Source organism: Camelus bactrianus, chromosome 11 (genome assembly GCF_048773025.1).
Source record: "Camelus bactrianus isolate YW-2024 breed Bactrian camel chromosome 11, ASM4877302v1, whole genome shotgun sequence".
NCBI lineage: Eukaryota > Metazoa > Chordata > Mammalia > Artiodactyla > Camelidae > Camelus > Camelus bactrianus.
The window spans coordinates 14,439,546-14,456,514 of NC_133549.1; the positions used below are offsets into that span (position 1 = coordinate 14,439,546).

The 16,969-nt window shown below is 49.6% G+C and overlaps 1 protein-coding gene across 8 annotated transcripts in view; it reads left to right on the forward strand.

Annotated features, from left to right (window-relative positions):
* RYR2 (ryanodine receptor 2) overlaps nt 1-16,969 on the forward strand; it is a 543,025-nt gene that overhangs the window by 494,894 nt on the left and 31,162 nt on the right. For all 8 annotated transcript variants that reach the window (XM_074373272.1, XM_074373273.1, XM_074373274.1 and 5 more), the window contains 6 exons: nt 6,350-6,430; nt 7,152-7,240; nt 8,611-8,739; nt 10,936-11,040; nt 13,196-13,277; nt 15,181-16,478. In XM_074373272.1, the coding sequence (XP_074229373.1) occupies nt 6,350-6,430; nt 7,152-7,240; nt 8,611-8,739; nt 10,936-11,040; nt 13,196-13,277; nt 15,181-16,478 (1,784 nt within the window). The remainder of the gene's footprint in view (nt 1-6,349; nt 6,431-7,151; nt 7,241-8,610; nt 8,740-10,935; nt 11,041-13,195; nt 13,278-15,180; nt 16,479-16,969) is intronic.

Genomic DNA, 16,969 nt, shown 5'->3' on the forward strand with positions numbered 1-16,969 from the left:
GTCACTTTAAAACGTCTTATGGTTACACGTATTTCTCATGTGGCATTGAGATACCATTAGGAAAGATGTGCCCCTCCAAGTTCATATAGAACTGTGCCCTGGTGTCTGTGAGGGGCTGGTTCTGCAGATACCGAAACCCCCAGACGCTCGGGCCCCTCCCGTGAATGGCGGGCGTGGCACAGTGCTGCCTCTGCCCTGCGGATGCGGGAGGACGGCTGTGTGAGGGCTCACACGAATGGCGCATCCCCCTGCTGCTGCTGCTGCCGCCGTGCAGCTTGCCCTGCGTCCCTGACCCACCTTAGCTAATTTCCCCCACTTCTGCAAAAGCCTGGACCTCCCTCTTGTTTCAGAAAAAAGGCTCTTCAGCAAGTGTGTGTAGACTGTGACGTGCTCAGTGTTGTCCTTCCCGTATACTCTTTAGTCATACGTGTTTTCTTTAACGTATAATGACGTTCAAAACCAAAAACTTATATGAATATTTGAAATTTCATTTCATCCTTGGATTTTTAATTTGTTTTTTTCTCCGTACCATTGAACCTCATTACTAATTCATTCTGAGCTTGAAAGTGCAATTTTCCTTCTTTCAAACTGCTGCTTATACTGTAGTACAAGATTCTGGCTTTTATTTTTAATCATTTTGCAATGGTCCTAGACTCATAAGCAAGATGGAAGTTTGAAGCCAATCCAATTCCTCAGAAACTGTTTGATTTTGAAAAATATTTTGTGACACATTAACTGCAAGTTAAGCTTTTTAAATTTCCACCTGTGTCTGACCAGGTGCTGCACTGAGGTTCTTGCTGTTATATTTATAGTGACCTCATGAAGTTGATGGTCAAGTTAAAGCTGCAAGGACTGATTTGAATTAATTAATCAAAAGGATAATTAAAGCATCCTTTAAATATTGGCTCCCCAAATCTTGGTTAGTGTTTTTAGTGCTTAATTATCTGTTGGCTGTCTCCCACCGCGGACTGTGACAGCCCTCTCACCAGCACGGTCCAGTGCTGACCCCTAGGTTCGGCTACACCGCTCTGCCGTTCCTGTGGGTAGACTCTCTTCAGGGAAAGCCTGTGGCTCATGACACTGAACAGGGTTTCTCCACAACCTTGCGTAGTTCTTAAACTTCAAAGCGCCCATTTCAACCTGAGTGACTGTTATGTGCTAGACACTGTCCTAGGCACTGGAGTTCTTTAGGGGCCAGATAGTGGGCAGACAGACTTGTAAACGACGACCGAACAGTGCTCCGCATGAGTGAGAGAACTGAGTTGACACTTAGCTGCCGGGGATGGGGGAAGCACTGCGGCGGACCGTATCTGGTGGAGGAGGAAGGCAAAGAAAGGCTTCCCAGGAAGGGGTCCGCTGGTGCAAAGCTTAAGGTACAGAGAACGTCGGAGGACAGTTACTCAGCTGGTGGGCTGAAGACCAGTGAGCCCACTGGAGGACGGAGGCACAGTCTGAAGGCCCTCCCTGCCCTGCCAAGGAGGGTGCGCCTTCTTTCTAGACCACAGGGAGCCATTAAATAACACAGAGGTGATACTGTGTCTCGTGTGATGATCCACTGGAATTAAATTCCTACATTCTCTGTTCCGGGTGCTTCCAGTAGAATCTACTACTATTGAAATGGGGGGATTCCTCACTTCTCAGTAATGCCAGGAGGCTAATTAGACGCTGAGTCCTCCAAAGGCGGTGCCCAGCATGACTTCCTCCCTGGCAGCTGGGGGGCTCTGGTTGGTGCTGGACGGCAGGGCCTTCTTCAGAGTGTGCTCTTCACAGTCACTGTCACGGGGGTCAGTCTTTTCATCAGGAAGAGTGTCCTTACTGGTCGTCAGCAACAGGGTGTAAGAGGGGTGTCCAGGCTGAAGGCACGGAGGTCGGTTAGGGTGTCGGTGGAAGGAACGGGTGAAGGACAGTCAGGATTTCAACTAGAATAATGGCAAATGAAAGGCATTAAGAGGCAGCTGTGAGGTGGGGAGGGTCTCGCTCTGTGGTAGAGCGTGTGCTTAGCATGCACAAGGCCCTGGGTTCAGTCCCCAGTCCCTCCATTAAAAAGAGGGAGAGAGAGAGAGACAAGTCTATGGGAGAGACAACCTGCAAGTCATGCTTGAAAGCAAAAGCTTTTCCTCCACAGCCAACCTCTAAGTTGAATTCTGTTCATTAATCCATGGGCCGTACTAACAAGTTTCCCATGGTGGTCATTTTTATTATCTAGGAATGCATTTTATGCCCTGGTGTCAGGTTGTTACCTTAATTTAAATACATGTATGAAATGGATTTATAAATGATTTATCATATCCACAACCCACTGGAATTCTCTATTTTAGAAATCTAGGTTTTAAAACTTACGACTTTATGCCGTTAAGACTTCACATTTATTTCCCACCATGCTCTGCCTGTTCCAGAGCAGCTGTACTTGCCTGAACCAGTTTGATTCTCCCCACAGCCCTGTGAAGTAAAGAAGTCAAGGGATGGTTAATTTCCACAGCAAAATGATGAAACAGGCTCAGGAAGGTGAACTGATGTTTCCAAAGCCACACATCTAGAGTACGGCTCTCCTTGGGTTCTAAAACTGATGAACCAAGTTCTGAGTTCACAGTTTAAATAACGTACAGTAAGTGTACTGACTGAGTCAAAGATCGATGCCTGATACGAACTCTGTGAAGTATGAGGCTCACAGGGTTCAGAAAGGCCGCGTGGGGCCGACACGATCTGTGTGCTGCCTGACCGTGAGCTTCCTGAGGGCAGGAATCGTGTCTGTTAGTCTTTCTACCTGCAGTGCTCCACAGCGTGCCTAGCGCACCGGAGACACATGAAGACTGTTTATGGAGCTTTACTGAAGTCAGGTCCTTCACCTGTGGACGGCTGTAGGACTGCGGTTGAGCTCCTTAATTTCTCAGTTGTTCATCAGACCACCAGATGGGCTGTGCATCGCCTCGTTTGTAGGTTATTGGAAATCTGCAGTGAAGGGAGAGAAGCTGCACCTAGCACAGTGCCTAGCACGCTGGAGTCGCCAACTGAATGTTCACTGTGAATCCACTTAACATGTTTACTCTTTGTCAGTTGAATTGTAATGCTGTTGAAGCTGCCGTATTTATAGCCATTTCAGCAACAGCATTACAACTACCCACGTGGAATCAAATACTCGACTTCTCACTATTTAAAGATGTTTTTATTAGCTTTAATCCTTCAGTTTTGCCGTATACAAAGTAGACGTTGAGTCCTCTAAAGATTAGCAATCAGAAGCACTTCCTCCATGGCCAAGGGGGTCTTGGGGTCCACTTAACGGCAGATGACGGGACTGTTCGCTGCGGCAGCCCCACATCCGGTGCTCCTCCCCCTTGCGTCTCTACCCCGCGGAGATACTGACGTGACAAGACCCTGCAGCACAGTCCTCTAGAGCCTCTTTGTGTGGTTCAGCTGTTTATATATATAGCAGTCTTCCCATTTATTTCATTAATGTTAGTAACAGCTTTGATGATTAATTATTAACAATTAAGTCAAGCTTTGTCTGGCGATAAGCCTGCAAACTTTGAGCTATATCTGTGGATATTCTAAGTAAAACTTCCAGGTCAGGACAACTTTATTTTCATTGAACTTAAGCAAACACTCGTGTACTTTCCTGTTAATTGGAAAAACCAACTGTGAGTAGAAAAGCCTTTAAAAGTGTGTTAACTTCATGAGATCTCTAAAACAGAAATTACTTTTTATCTGTAGCTTGAATAAATAAGGTCTGTCTAATACTAGTTCCAAGTGAAAATACTTATTTTTTAAAATATTTTGGCACATTAAAATTAAAGTGGCTTTTTGAAAATATAAACACATTCAATACGTATGTTCAAACAGCTCTATCCCCTCGGCATTTTGTTCTCTTCTTTGTTTGGTGGTATTGCCACTGCTGCTGGGGAGACTAGCCTCCCCACGGCTGATAAAAATGGCCACGCAGATTGCGCACGGCTGGCGAGGCGGTCGGCGTGCGTTGTACGCTCGTTTCGTAGGTGAGAACTCTCAGACTCGGAGAGTGAACTCAGCAGCAGCAACAGCATTGACATTCTCTCCCTTTATCACAGTGTTGGAAATTGTAAGCCCCTTACAATTAAAAAGCGGAACCGAAGGATTGCCCCTCACAACATCTACATTTGGCCCTCATACAACTGTTGCAAAAAATTCAAGACTGTGAGAGCACTTTCAACTACATTTTACACCATTTCGTTATTTATTGTTAGCCTTACTTTCCATCTTACAATGGGATTTCTTTTGCTAACATCACAAGAGACTGTGGCTCCTGTACCTTCTGCAGACATAAAGCCATCCTCCATCTCTGTTACTGCACCACCTACACGCAGCATGGGCCGTGGCAGCATTTTAATCCGATAGTAGCGTGTTCTTAAGCAGCAGCACCCTAGCTGAGAGCTGGTGTCACCCGATGGAAAATGAAGCCTTGACCTGCCCCCTCCCCGCCCCCTCCCTCCTCACTCTGTGCAGCGTGTCCTGTGTAAGTCAGGCTCCTTGTGTGTGTTCCAGTGTACAGTCCAGAAAATACTGTGCCTGCCAACAAAACACAAACCCTTATGTTGGAAGTCAGTGTACGTCGCTTACAGCACCTTCAGGTACACGGTAGATGCTGTGGTCCTTACTTCAGTGTTGACTGTTCTGAATACTTTATATCAAGGGTTACTTACTCCACATTGAATATATGAACATTGAAAGTATGTACATGGCTTTATGGATTCAATTTTCTGAAAAACAACCCCCCCCAAAAAAACATTTTAGATGGGTTCATGAGCAAAGAATCGATAAGTCTCTGTAGCTAACTCATAGTATTTTGATTTAAATGTCATTTGAAAGACTCTCCTGATTAATTTAGCTCGTGAAGTGATGCTAGGTTATTAGCCTAGACTGTCCCTTTCTTTCCTGTCCTGTCGTGACCGTTGACGCTGAGGAACGGGCTCGTCAGCCGCGCACTGCGAGTCGAAGCGACGTGCATCTGTCACGCAGACCTGCCACGGTCGTGTTGGTAGACGTGGTGGTTTTAGCTCGGTCACCAAACACCATAGCTCACAGGCTAACAGAGAAACCAGTACAGTGATTTTATGTACTTTTTTTTTAATGTTTATATTAGTTTTCAAAATGGTTTTGCTTCCTAACCCTCCCATTATATGAAGCCTCTCACTTTGAAAGTCACAGACTGCAGACTGGTAAGTCCATCAACTCTCTGTCATGCTGATCATTCATGATTTTAGTTACAGTAAACACATGACCATTGCATAGTTTTTTTTCTTAGCCCAAAGTATTTCCAGTCTGAAGAGTTATTATTCTTTTTTTAAATACATGAGTGCCTTTGTCCACTTGCCCAGCAGCATCTGTTGTTGTCATTTTGTTTTTGAAACAAACTTCGAACCCAGAGTGTACACTCATGATGTCGATGGCTGTTGTTGTTTTCCCTTGGACACTCTGTGCTTTGAAAATCAATTTTCATTTGTGTGGTGCCGGTTTTTCGTTTGTTGCCTTCTTTGTGTTTTTGCTTTCAAAGTCACCTGTGATCAAGATACATTTAAACTGAAATGTGAGTGGAGCTTCTGAAACTTCTCCTGAGACTTCTCCCCTGCCACCCGCACACAGGCAGTGTTTCGGGGTGCAGACCAGCTCCCAGGGCCCCGAGATGTCCTGCTTTGCACCTCCCGCTGTGAGATGCAGTGCCCAGCGGGGCCACCGAACCCCTTCTCCCCACTTTGGCATTCAGAGATGGGTCTGCTTCCTTCCCTGGAAGGAAGGCTCCAGCCAGGGACAGCCCTGTGAGACAAGTAGTGAGAGAGTCCATTGAAATGAGTTCCTAAACATTTTCTAATCATGTAGTTTTCACAGAAGTCCTTTCATTAATTCTTCAGTAAAAGAAGCCCTAGGCCCTGTTTTCTATGCACCTGGAGTGCCTTTGCGTTGAATCCTGTGGCTGCACTCTGGGGACAAAGACGATTTGACTTTCACGTTGGCAAGAGATGCAGAGATCACCCCTACACACACCTCACCCCCTCTCCCCCCCTCAAAAAAGAAAAATTTCAGTTTAAATCTCTCAATCTCTTGAGGTTCTTTCTAAAATGTTGCCAAACCCATGCTGCTATTTTTAACAGAGAGATACCTAAGTTGTTAAGATTCAAATGTTCTTTTCTTACAAAGAAAAAGTGCATCTACCTGCCAAGTGCATGACCTCGTGAGCTTCAGATAGAAAAGTGGCTATGATCCGTGACTGGTTTTGGTTCAGATGATGCTAGATGGACGTGCGAGTTTTTCGGAGGTGGGGATGGAAAGGGTGGGCAGGCGAAGGTGGTGGGTGACAGCGATCCCTCTGGACTTCCTGCAGGAGAGAAGGTTCTGCAGGATGACGAGTTCACCTGTGACCTCTTCCGCTTCTTGCAGCTGCTCTGTGAGGGACACAACTCAGGTTTGTGAGACCCCAGGCCGTCGAGTGGCACCCAGGCAGGAGCCTTTTGCAGCCAGCAAGAGCAGGAGCCTGTGCGTTCCAGTGACACGGCTTCCTTTAGGCCGACGGTCCGAGAGCGTTGCCTGAGGCGCTGGCCCCGGGTGGCTGATATGTGGAGTTGCCTCCTTCAGAGTCCTTTGCTCGCCATTTCTCTCCGTTCTCATCAGTCACCCTTACATTAGAGAGGGCAGGGGACGGGGAGGAAAGGTGCAGGGTAGAGGGGTGTCTGTGGGGAGCCGTGCAGCTGCACTGCTTTTTCACCCCTTCCTTACTGTGCCGCAGCCTGGCGTGTTTCCCTTCCTTGTTTGCCTGTCTGGCCTCCACCGGTCCCTCGCACTTAGCTCCGTCCCGAGGGGCAAGAGGTTGCTGAATAAATCATGTAGTTACTCTCTCCTACAGGGCGGGCGTCCTTTTCGGTCAGGCACGCGCCCCGAGCCCTAGGGCCCTAGATCAGGAAGCAGGCGTTAGCAACCTCTTGATGAAGTTTGAGTATTGACGTTCTGCAAAGCACCCAGCTGTGCGTTTGAGGCGCTCCCTTACTTTTTATGGAAAATATAAATTACTCAGTTTTGTCAGATCAAACACTACACCTGGCTGGAGACATCATTTGATTTGAGAGTTATTCAGATAACTCTTTTTTTGATTTTTCAGTGAGCTTTAATAACATCTTTTGATCTTACAGATTTTCAAAATTATCTGAGAACCCAGACGGGCAACAATACGACTGTCAACATCATCATCTCCACGGTGGACTACCTGCTGCGAGTCCAGGTACATCGCCTGGCACGAGTAACGCAGAAGGCGCTGGCTAGTTGACACGCCGTGTGGAACTGTTGGACTGACGTGTTGTGAGGTGTCTGACTTATGAGGACAGAATTTGTTGAGATATTTTGTCTTTGATCAGACTTGCCCCAAGTCTTAGCCTCTGATCCCGGCTCTCACTTTGCTAATTGGTTTCTTTCTGCAAGTGGGAATGTTTTCCCCCGAGTCTTTAGCTTGATGGCATTTCAAGTTCCTTTTCAGTGGGTGAAGCATGAGCATGCGCTGTTCCGTCTTACAGTTGATAGAGAGGTGGGGGAAGGACATTTGAAACATGACTGAAAACGGGTAAGAAAGGCTTTCAAACTGCCTCCCATGCGCTGCAGGCTATTAGCCTACGGTTCGCTCTTTTCAGCTGTTCTAATACTTGAATTGATTTAAAAACTCATCTTAACACTCCATCGCTTAAAATCTCTTTGATGTGGTGGTGATGTTTTGCGTGTTACTGAATCTGAAGGGGTCGGCCTCTTACGTAATGAGATTCTGCACAACTTTTATTTCCCTCATTTTATTTATGAGAAAGTCAGATTCAGTACTTTTAAAAACTGGAAATTCGAACCCTCAGCTTCTTCCTTAATCTTTGACGATGCTGATGCAGAACACTCTTCCTTAAAGCTTGATGGAGAAAATAAAGTCCATTTCTGAATCAAATGTATCAAGAAGTGTTGCTGAAGGTATATTTGTGGCTCAAAATCACGTCTCAAAACCCTAATGTAGTTGATATGCCGGCCCAAACTGGATTATTCATCTCGGCAGACATTCCTTCAGAACGCAAGCCGCTGCTGCACATGTTCTGTGTGGAAGGATTGGTCTTGCTTAGATGTTTGTTTACAGTTGTCCGTGTCTATAAGGCGTCCAGCCAGTTTGTTGAGGGGCAGCCACACGAGCAGGGGGCTTCCTGGCGTTCTCATCAAAGACGCGTCTCCGGCTTTGCTAGAGAAGGAGACCAGGTGTCGGGAGCGCAGAGACGCTGCTCTGCCGTTGTCTGACTGCTGTGCTCACGTGGTGAGCAGCTGCCCCTGTGGGCAAGTGAGCGTTAGTGTTAGAAGTCCTGTGTTTGTGAAGTTCATGGCCGTCACGGACAGACAGTCATTTCTGAAGCTAAGTTTCTGCTGCTTCTCTCCAGTTGTTACTTATGTCTAGGGAGGATGTGGCCATCTTTTATTTTCAGGAAAATCATTGAGAATAGTGTTTACTTCACAGATGTTTTTTGTTTGCTTTTAATTTGTTACTTAAAATGCTTTCCTCTTGCAGAGGCTAATGCTGGCCAGGTCTCTGATAGCTTCCGAACGTGCCTTAACTCTGTCGTCCCTCCTTTCCAGGAATCAATCAGTGATTTCTATTGGTATTACTCTGGGAAAGACGTCATCGATGAGCAAGGACAAAGGAATTTCTCCAAAGCAATTCAAGTAGCAAAGCAAGTCTTCAACACTCTTACAGAGTATATTCAGGTAAGCATTCGAACGTTTCTGCTACCTGAAGAAGGAGAGGAGGAGGAGTCAGCTGGCCAGCGCTGAACTCCTCACTGCAGCGTGTCGGGTGTTTTCCTGCCGTGGAGCCTTAGCCAGTTAGGCATTTAAAATCTGGAGTTGAGATGTGAACTTCTGCGGAGTGAACTTGCGTCACCACTTGGCAGCCTGAGGTGTCGTGAGCTCCTTCAGGACGTGCGTGCCCCGCGGTGATGCTGACCGCGTCGCCCCCGGGCCTGGTGTGTGTGCTGAGCACTCAGTAAACGTTAAGGAAGGAGAGAAGAGAGGAATGAGGGGCCGAGCCTTAAACCACTCTTCAGAGTGTTCCCGTGAGAATGAGGAAGAAGTTTCACAGGAGCTTTATAAAAAAGGGAAGAGCGTTGTAAAGCTTCATTTTAATATATTTGTGTGTGTGTTGTCCGCTGAAAAAAAATGTACAACCTGAAAGCTGAGAATTATGTTTTATTCCTCAGACTTTCTGAGGACGTACGCCCAGGAGACAGCCTGTCAGCTCTGAGGGACTGCTCCCGAGAGTTAAGGCAGAAACAAGGATATATAGGAGGTTTTTTTCCCAAAAAACCAGGGAATCAGAACATGAAAAGATCACTGTTAATTAAAGAAAACCAGACCTCTCAAGTTACTGAATTTAGCACTTTTCTGTGTGTGGGAAGATGCAAGCGTCTGGGCTCACTGAAGTCATTCCTTCGATGTGCACTTAGCTGTCCAGGGCCAGTGTCCACTGTTCTCCGTCCTGAGTCCCCTCGGGGGCACCAGCAGGCTGGGGGGTGCTGCAGAGCTGAGGGCGTGGTGGCTGCAGCGTCCTTTGTTTTCTGATGTGGCAGGTGACATTCTTTGTCTACAGTGTACACACAACACCCCCATGTATATAATTACATAGTAATTAAATATATATTATAATAATAAGTATACATAAGAATTATATTTGATAATCTGTGACCTATTATAGGTAAAATACCAAATGTTATGAGTAATATACCTTTTTTCACATTAATCTGTTTTATATTCCTCTCGGGGCAGACTTCTAGTCTTAACCTGCAGATTTTTAAAAGATTTTACACAGCCCTGCTTTTCTCAGCAAGCAAAACTTGGCTGTCTTCTAGAAGCCCAGTCACCTTTCCTTCCTGTATCCTCCATGGCCAATATATTACTCTGACTCAGTCACTCAGAGTGTTTAAAGTGCAGAATAAAACAGGAGGAAGAAACTTACAGTCGGCTTCGTTAGACTAAACACAGTGTAGAAGTAACAGACTGTGTCCCCAGAGCAGCGCACGCCGACGGGAGTTTGGGGGGAGACTGAGCTGACGCAGGACTCCCGGCCGAGGCTCAGGGCTGCAGAGGAGAGCCTGCGGGACGGCGATTGTCAGCTGCCCCGCGCTCCCCCGCTCCTCTGCAGTAGCACCTCGGGGGGCGGGGCTCGCCTTCTCTCCCCTCGCCGGGCAGGGAGGGGCCCCCTAGTTTCAGCAGAAATTGTCTCCATCCATCCAGTCTCCCTGCTACAGCACACGCGTGGTGGCGCTCAGAGACCACCGTGCAGTGTGAGCCGAGGGACAAAGCTGGCTTCCCGTTGCCTGCAGTTCCGGGCTCATAAAGTCAGTGACTAGGTAGTAATCTTTAAAAACCTCCGCAGCTGCATGGCGGGTCACTGTCGTGCGGTTATACCAGCATGAAAGCTCTGAAGAGGGGTTTTTGTCCTCTGTCGGAGTGCTTTGTCCAGGGTCTTCACTAGCGGTAAGAAGTAAGTACTCTTAGCTGAAGCATCACCCAGCTTCTTCTCAGACGGGGCGTAACTGCCGGTCGAGCTGACTTAGCTAAAACGACTGGACCTTATCCTCCTTTTCCTCTAAACAGAAGAAACCAAAGTCGGACAAAAATGAAATAATTCACCGTTTTTTCCCCAGTGCTGAATTATTCATACAGGAAGAGAACCTGGAAGTCCTGGAGAGACTTCCATTATAGTAAACATTTCAAAGGAGAGTACGCTTAGCTCGTGACAGAGTTATCCCAGCACCGTCACTGTCTTTCCTCTCGGGTTCCTGCCTTTTCAGATGACGTGCTGGTGGCAAATACGTAAACACTAAGTGCGTTTTGTCCCCGCCACTGTGACGTGTGCGTTGGCACTTACGCGATGGGGTGACGGCTGTTGTCTGTCCGCTCCAGGGCCCTTGCACGGGGAACCAGCAGAGCCTGGCCCACAGCCGGCTGTGGGACGCGGTGGTGGGCTTCCTCCACGTGTTCGCCCACATGCAGATGAAGCTGTCCCAGGTAAGGTGCGCGCCCTCCGTGTCCCGGCTGGCGGGCTGCAGGCTGTGGTCGCTGGCAGACTTGTTTTGTTTGGCTAGTCTCTCTCTCAGGTTACTTCTCTGTACGTCTTTTACTCTCCATTTAAAAAAACACATTTTTTAAAATAAAAAATTACTGGAGAAATAAAACAGCGCAGTCCCCAAACACTGTACATTTTACAGTCCTTCATAGACCCACAGCTCGATGGTCACGCACTGGAATTCTCCTCCCTGCAGATAGTTGAGAAAGGATTTGTGACAAATCCCTTGTTAAGGGAGTCAGTTTTCTTACAGGGAGATAAACAGGCAGTTGTTCTCAGTAGGTGACATTCACCCATAAACAGGAAATTTAACTTCGTGAAAGTCAAAGAGGAAGAGAAAAAAGCTACGCCGACAGGCAAAGGAAGCAGCAGTCCTCACCGCGTCGTGGTGCTAATTGGGGGCACGTCGGGAAAACATCAGTGCACTGTTTTCTCACTGCTCTGCTGCATTTGGAGCTCAGAGATACTTGAAAAGAAAGTCTTCGTGTAAACCTGGAGTAAATACGTCCCTTTGACGCAGTGAGTTTTGGTGGTTCGTCCTGAGGTCTGACCTACCGGTCATGGCCGGGGTACCTGCCAGTGTCAGGTGGAGGAGAGAATGCTAGATTTAGCACCACGAGACCCCAGTCCAGCCCCCACGATTTTATTCCCGTGTGCCAGGAGCGTGAGCCAGCTCCCTGTCTTCCCTGAGTCTCCTGAGTCAGCGAAGGGAAGAGTTAGAGAGGGTTGGTCATGGTGAATGAGATTGGGCCGGCTGTCTGCCAGCTGGCAGGGTTGCTGAGGTCAGGGTCCTACCTTCCCGCAGAGCCTGGGGGACAGGCCCTGTCCTCAGGGGTTGGCTGAAACGAACGGCAGATTTTTCTGGCAGCCCTGAGTTTCCTCAGGCAGGCACCCCAGGGTGCTGGGGTCATGAGAAACTGGGGTTGTGTTTTGTTCCAGGCTTTATAGACCAAGATTGAAGCCTGGCCGGGAAGGGGGCCCGAGGAGCCTGGCTAGCTTGGTCAAGGAGAGAATCTTCGTCAGGTTCTAGTCACTGGTGACTTCAACCCAGTAGGGAGATAACCATGGTGCTTTCAGCTGCTTGCTGATGACGTTTCAGTAAGTAAAGGAGCAAGGTCACCGAGTAGGTAAAGACCTGTCAACATGAACCACACATGGGCACTCACAAGAGTTCTGCTGCCGCGCTGCCCTCCTTTTAGTAACACTGGAGCTGCCTGGCAGGTGTTCACAGCACGCAGACCTAGTCAGAGCGACAACCAGGTAGAAAGAAACAGTTCTGTCCCTCCAGCAGTGCTGAAGTTCAGCTGCCTGTGTAGCAACATCCAAATGAACGAAATGAGACCTTGTCTAATTTTTTAAAAGGAGAATGAGGTGTAGTTTACAAGAAGAAGAAAATCCGATGCTTCACAAGGTGGCGATGCAGCTGTGAGCACAGCCCCGGCTTCCGCGCCCTGAGTTTCAGCACAGTGATGTTTAGACGCATCTCTATGCAAAATAATGTTTTTTCAAAGCATTTCAAAAAAATCAAAAACAAAGCCAAAAAACCCCAGAAAATTTTGACCGAAGAAATATCTGAGGGCTTAATAAAATTGGTAAGTAAGACGTGGTGTGCACTATTAATGCAGATGATACTTGTGTCCGTTTTTGGTTAGATTTCTGTGAATAAGTTTATTTCATGTTCCCTGTTATGCCTGTTTTTTCCAGAATAATTTAGTCTTTACAAAATATGTAACGTCTTTGTGTAGTAAGTCAGAAGGAAGGAAAGACCAGTCCAGTCTTCTTGAGTGAAAGGAAGGGGGCCCGCGTGCAGAAGCAGGCTGAGCCTGGCCTGCCTGGCCCAGAGCTTCCACCCCACGGCAGTTCTCTGTTAGACGTGTTCCCTGTCCTTACAGATACTTTAATAAACACGAGTTGGCATCAATAATAAATACTCTTTAGTCCTGAAGTGCGCCACGCTTGTGCTCGGCTCTCCTCAGCTCGGTACCGCTGCGAAGGGCCCACCGGGGGCGGGGCAGTGCTGGACGGTGGGGACCCGCAGGCGCTCCTGCCGCAGGGCCCCCGCGTGCTGTCTCACGTGCAGTGTGTTCATCCTCCCAGGACTCCAGCCAGATCGAGCTCCTGAAAGAGCTGATGGACCTCCAGAAGGACATGGTGGTCATGCTGCTGTCCATGCTGGAAGGTACCGGCTTGTGTTTTCCAGTTGCCCGCATCTTCTAGCACGCGCTTGCTTTCGGAGTCAGCCTGCTGCGGAGGACAGACATCACCACGGGGGTGGGGCAGGCACCTGCATCTGCTGCTGGCTTGATGACTCTTTTCTCAAGCTAGCTTTTAAAGAAGAGAAATCCTGCTGATCCTGGCTGACACTTCTGTGGGGTGAAGCCAGTAATGTTTTATTCACAGTGGTTATTTTCACGTCCCAGGGATACCCCTCCAAAGAGCGTGCTCTGCAGAGTTAGTAGGTTGGTAAGTTTGTGGTCGGTGGGGTGACAGACGCTGGGACACACGCCGACCGAGTCCGCCGAGGCTCTGAGCTGACTGCGCCGTGACAGCCCCGCTGGAGGAGGGGCTGCGGACAGCGCCCCAGCCCCCAGGGCGGCCCCGGTGGCAGCCCGGCCCCCCACCCCACGCCCCTCTCCGTTCCTATTCTCCCCCTTTCTCTTTGCAGCCTCTCTTCCTTGCTCCTGCCTTCCCTTCCCTGTTTCTCAGTCTGCCCTGAGTTGCGTGACCGCACTTTGACTAATTAAGGCAGTCATCACGCTTGTGCTGGGGCTTCAAAAAGGCAGCCTTAGCTTAAAACCCTTAGTGGGCGGCCACTCTGTGCCCCCGAGCGCGAGATCCTTTTCCCATGACCTCAGTGCAGATGTTAGTCAAATAACATTAGCACAACCAACGTAACTGAGCAGCCGTGGGGCCGACAGCTGGGAATTACCCTCGTTTAACGTGCGGCTGCCTGTTTGAGTGCTTGTGTCATCCTAGTACCAGGTTTACGAGTTTGACTGTCACTGTCACTGTTCTGCGAAGGAGGAAGCAGTGTGGGGGGCTAGGGAACCTCCCGGTTGCTGAGCTGGCGGCGGGGGGCCGGGATTCACGCCCAGCAGCAGGGCTCCGGGCCTGCGCTCAGCCTGGGGCCTCCTGCCTCCCAGACGCGGCCAGCACACCCCTCCCCAGGTGTCTTTTCTCCTGTCGTCCACCTCCGTGCTCCGTACCCCGCTCTGTTCAAGGAGCAGAAGTGCTGGAGAGCAGCTGGCTCTCTCCAGCGTGGCAGTCACCTGCCCTTTGCTCCCTGCAAAGGTTCTGGGCCATAAAGAAACGCGGGGGGCGTTTTACACTTCAAATCAGGGAGAGCATACACCTTGCTCTCAGCGGACCTGGTGCAGGCCCTGGCACTGCCCCTCCAAAGCCGCGTCTCAGCGGCGCGTCTCGCCGCGCTAAACCTTGGTTTCCCCAGTAGTGAAACCAGAGTTAATACGCACACCTGCCTCACAGCCGTGAACATCAAGTCAGGTGATGTCGGCAGGAGCGATGTTTCAACCCTAAAGGGCTGTGCAGACACTCATTCTGTTATTAACGTGAGACTGGATTTCAGTTTCTGGCTTCAGGATAGAAGCGTTTGCTCCGTTTTTTTTTTTAATTCTAAAACACGTTGCTGCTTTGATCAAGCTGAGGGGGAGAAAAGTCAGCTTTTCTTTACGCACTGTTTACGTGTGTTAGTCTAATTACTTTGCAGATACGCTTTTGCATGTGTTCATGTAATCACACAAAGCAGAGTTTACAGAGAATTATCCATCTTTTCCTTCGTACGCTGGAAGGTAAACAAGGAGATGTCTTTGATGCAGACGTTGTCTGAGATTTGCGTTGTTTTTTGTTATCGTTCTCCATAGACACTGGCTTTCTCAGGAATGTTCATTTTGAACCAATGCAATTCTTTTTTTTTTAATTATTTATTTGGGGTGGGTACCTAGGTTTATTTATTTATTTAATGGAGGGCCTGGGGGCTGAACCCAGACCTCGTGCGTGTGGGCTCGTGCTCCACCGCTGAGCTGTGCCCTCCCCGCTGACCCAGCGTGCTTCTTTACCGCCAGGTAATGTTGTGAACGGCACCATCGGCAAACAGATGGTGGACATGCTCGTGGAGTCTTCCAACAACGTGGAGATGATTCTCAAATTTTTCGACATGTTCCTGAAACTGAAGGACTTGACGTCTTCCGACGCCTTCAAAGAGTATGACCCCGACGGCAAGGGCGTCATCTCCAAGAGAGACTTCCACAAGGCGATGGAGAGCCACAAGCACTACACGCCGTCCGAGACCGAGTTCCTCCTGTCCTGCGCCGAGACGGACGAGAACGAAACCCTGGACTACGAGGAGTTCGTCAAGCGGTTCCACGAGCCCGCCAAGGACATCGGCTTCAACGTGGCGGTGCTGCTGACAAACCTGTCCGAGCACATGCCCAACGACAGCCGGCTGCAGACCTTCCTGGAGCTGGCCGAGAGCGTGCTCAGCTACTTCCAGCCCTTCCTGGGCCGCATCGAGGTCATGGGCAGCGCCAAGCGCATCGAGAGGGTCTACTTTGAGATCAGCGAGTCCAGTCGGACCCAGTGGGAGAAGCCACAGGTCAAGGAGTCCAAGAGGCAGTTCATATTCGACGTGGTCAACGAGGGGGGTGAGAAGGAGAAGATGGAGCTGTTCGTGAACTTCTGTGAGGACACCATCTTCGAGATGCAGCTGGCGGCTCAGATCTCAGAGTCGGACCTGAACGAGAGGTCGGCGAGCAAGGAGGAGAGCGAGAAGGAGCGGCCGGAGGAGCCGGGCCCGAGGATGGGCTTCTTCTCCGTGGGGACGGTGCGCGCGGCCCTGCTCGCCCTGCGCTACAACGTCCTGGCCCTCATGCGGATGCTCAGCCTCAAGAGCCTGAGGAAGCAGGTGAAGCGCGTGAAGAAGATGACGGTCAAGGACATGGTCACGGCCGTCTTCACATCCTACTGGGCCGTCTTCCTGAGCCTCCTGCACTTCGTGGCCAGCGTGTTCAGGGGCTTCTCCCGCATCCTCTGCAGCCTCCTGCTGGGGGGCAGCTTGGTGGAAGGTGCCAAGAAGATCCGAGTGGCCGAGCTCTTGGCCAACATGCCGGACCCCACGCAGGACGAGGTCAGGGGGGACGGGGAGGATGCAGAGAGGAAGGCCACGGAAGCTGCCCTGCCCTCCGAGGACCTCACAGACCTGAAGGAACTGACGGAGGAGAGCGACCTGCTCTCCGACATCTTCGGCTTGGACCTGAAGCGAGAAGGAGGACAGTACAAGCTCATCCCGCATAATCCCAACGCCGGCCTGAGCGACCTCATGAGCAGCCCGGTCCCCATCCCCGAGGTGCAGGAGAAGTTCCAGGTAACGTCTCTCCAACCCCAGCAGGCCTCTGGGCATCAGGCAGCCCTGTAAGTGACCTTGACAGCAGCTATCTGGCTTGTGCCAGAGTGGCAGTCAGTGTGCGACTTGACCTGGGTAGGCAGAGCCAGGCTTCTGTGACGGTTCTGTGAGTGATTGAGTTGAACCGTGCAGAGGTAAGCTCAAGTCCCCACCCCGGCGACACCAGGCGACTGAACAGCCATCCTGCCCACCAGTATTTTATGGGTGTTTGCCATGTGACCGACCCCGCTGATTGCCATAGGGAATTCAGAGAAACATAAGATGTGGTCGCTGCTTTCAAGTTGCCTTAAGGAGTTTATTAGAAAGATAGAACCAACACTCATGAAAAACAAGAAGATTCCTGTGAGTTAAGGAAGCAGCAGACAGTTGGGGTCCCTTGTGCTGAGAAAAAGGAAACATCATTGTGGTTCGGGATAGTGAGATGAGACTTAAGTGGGCTGAAGTTGGTGTTG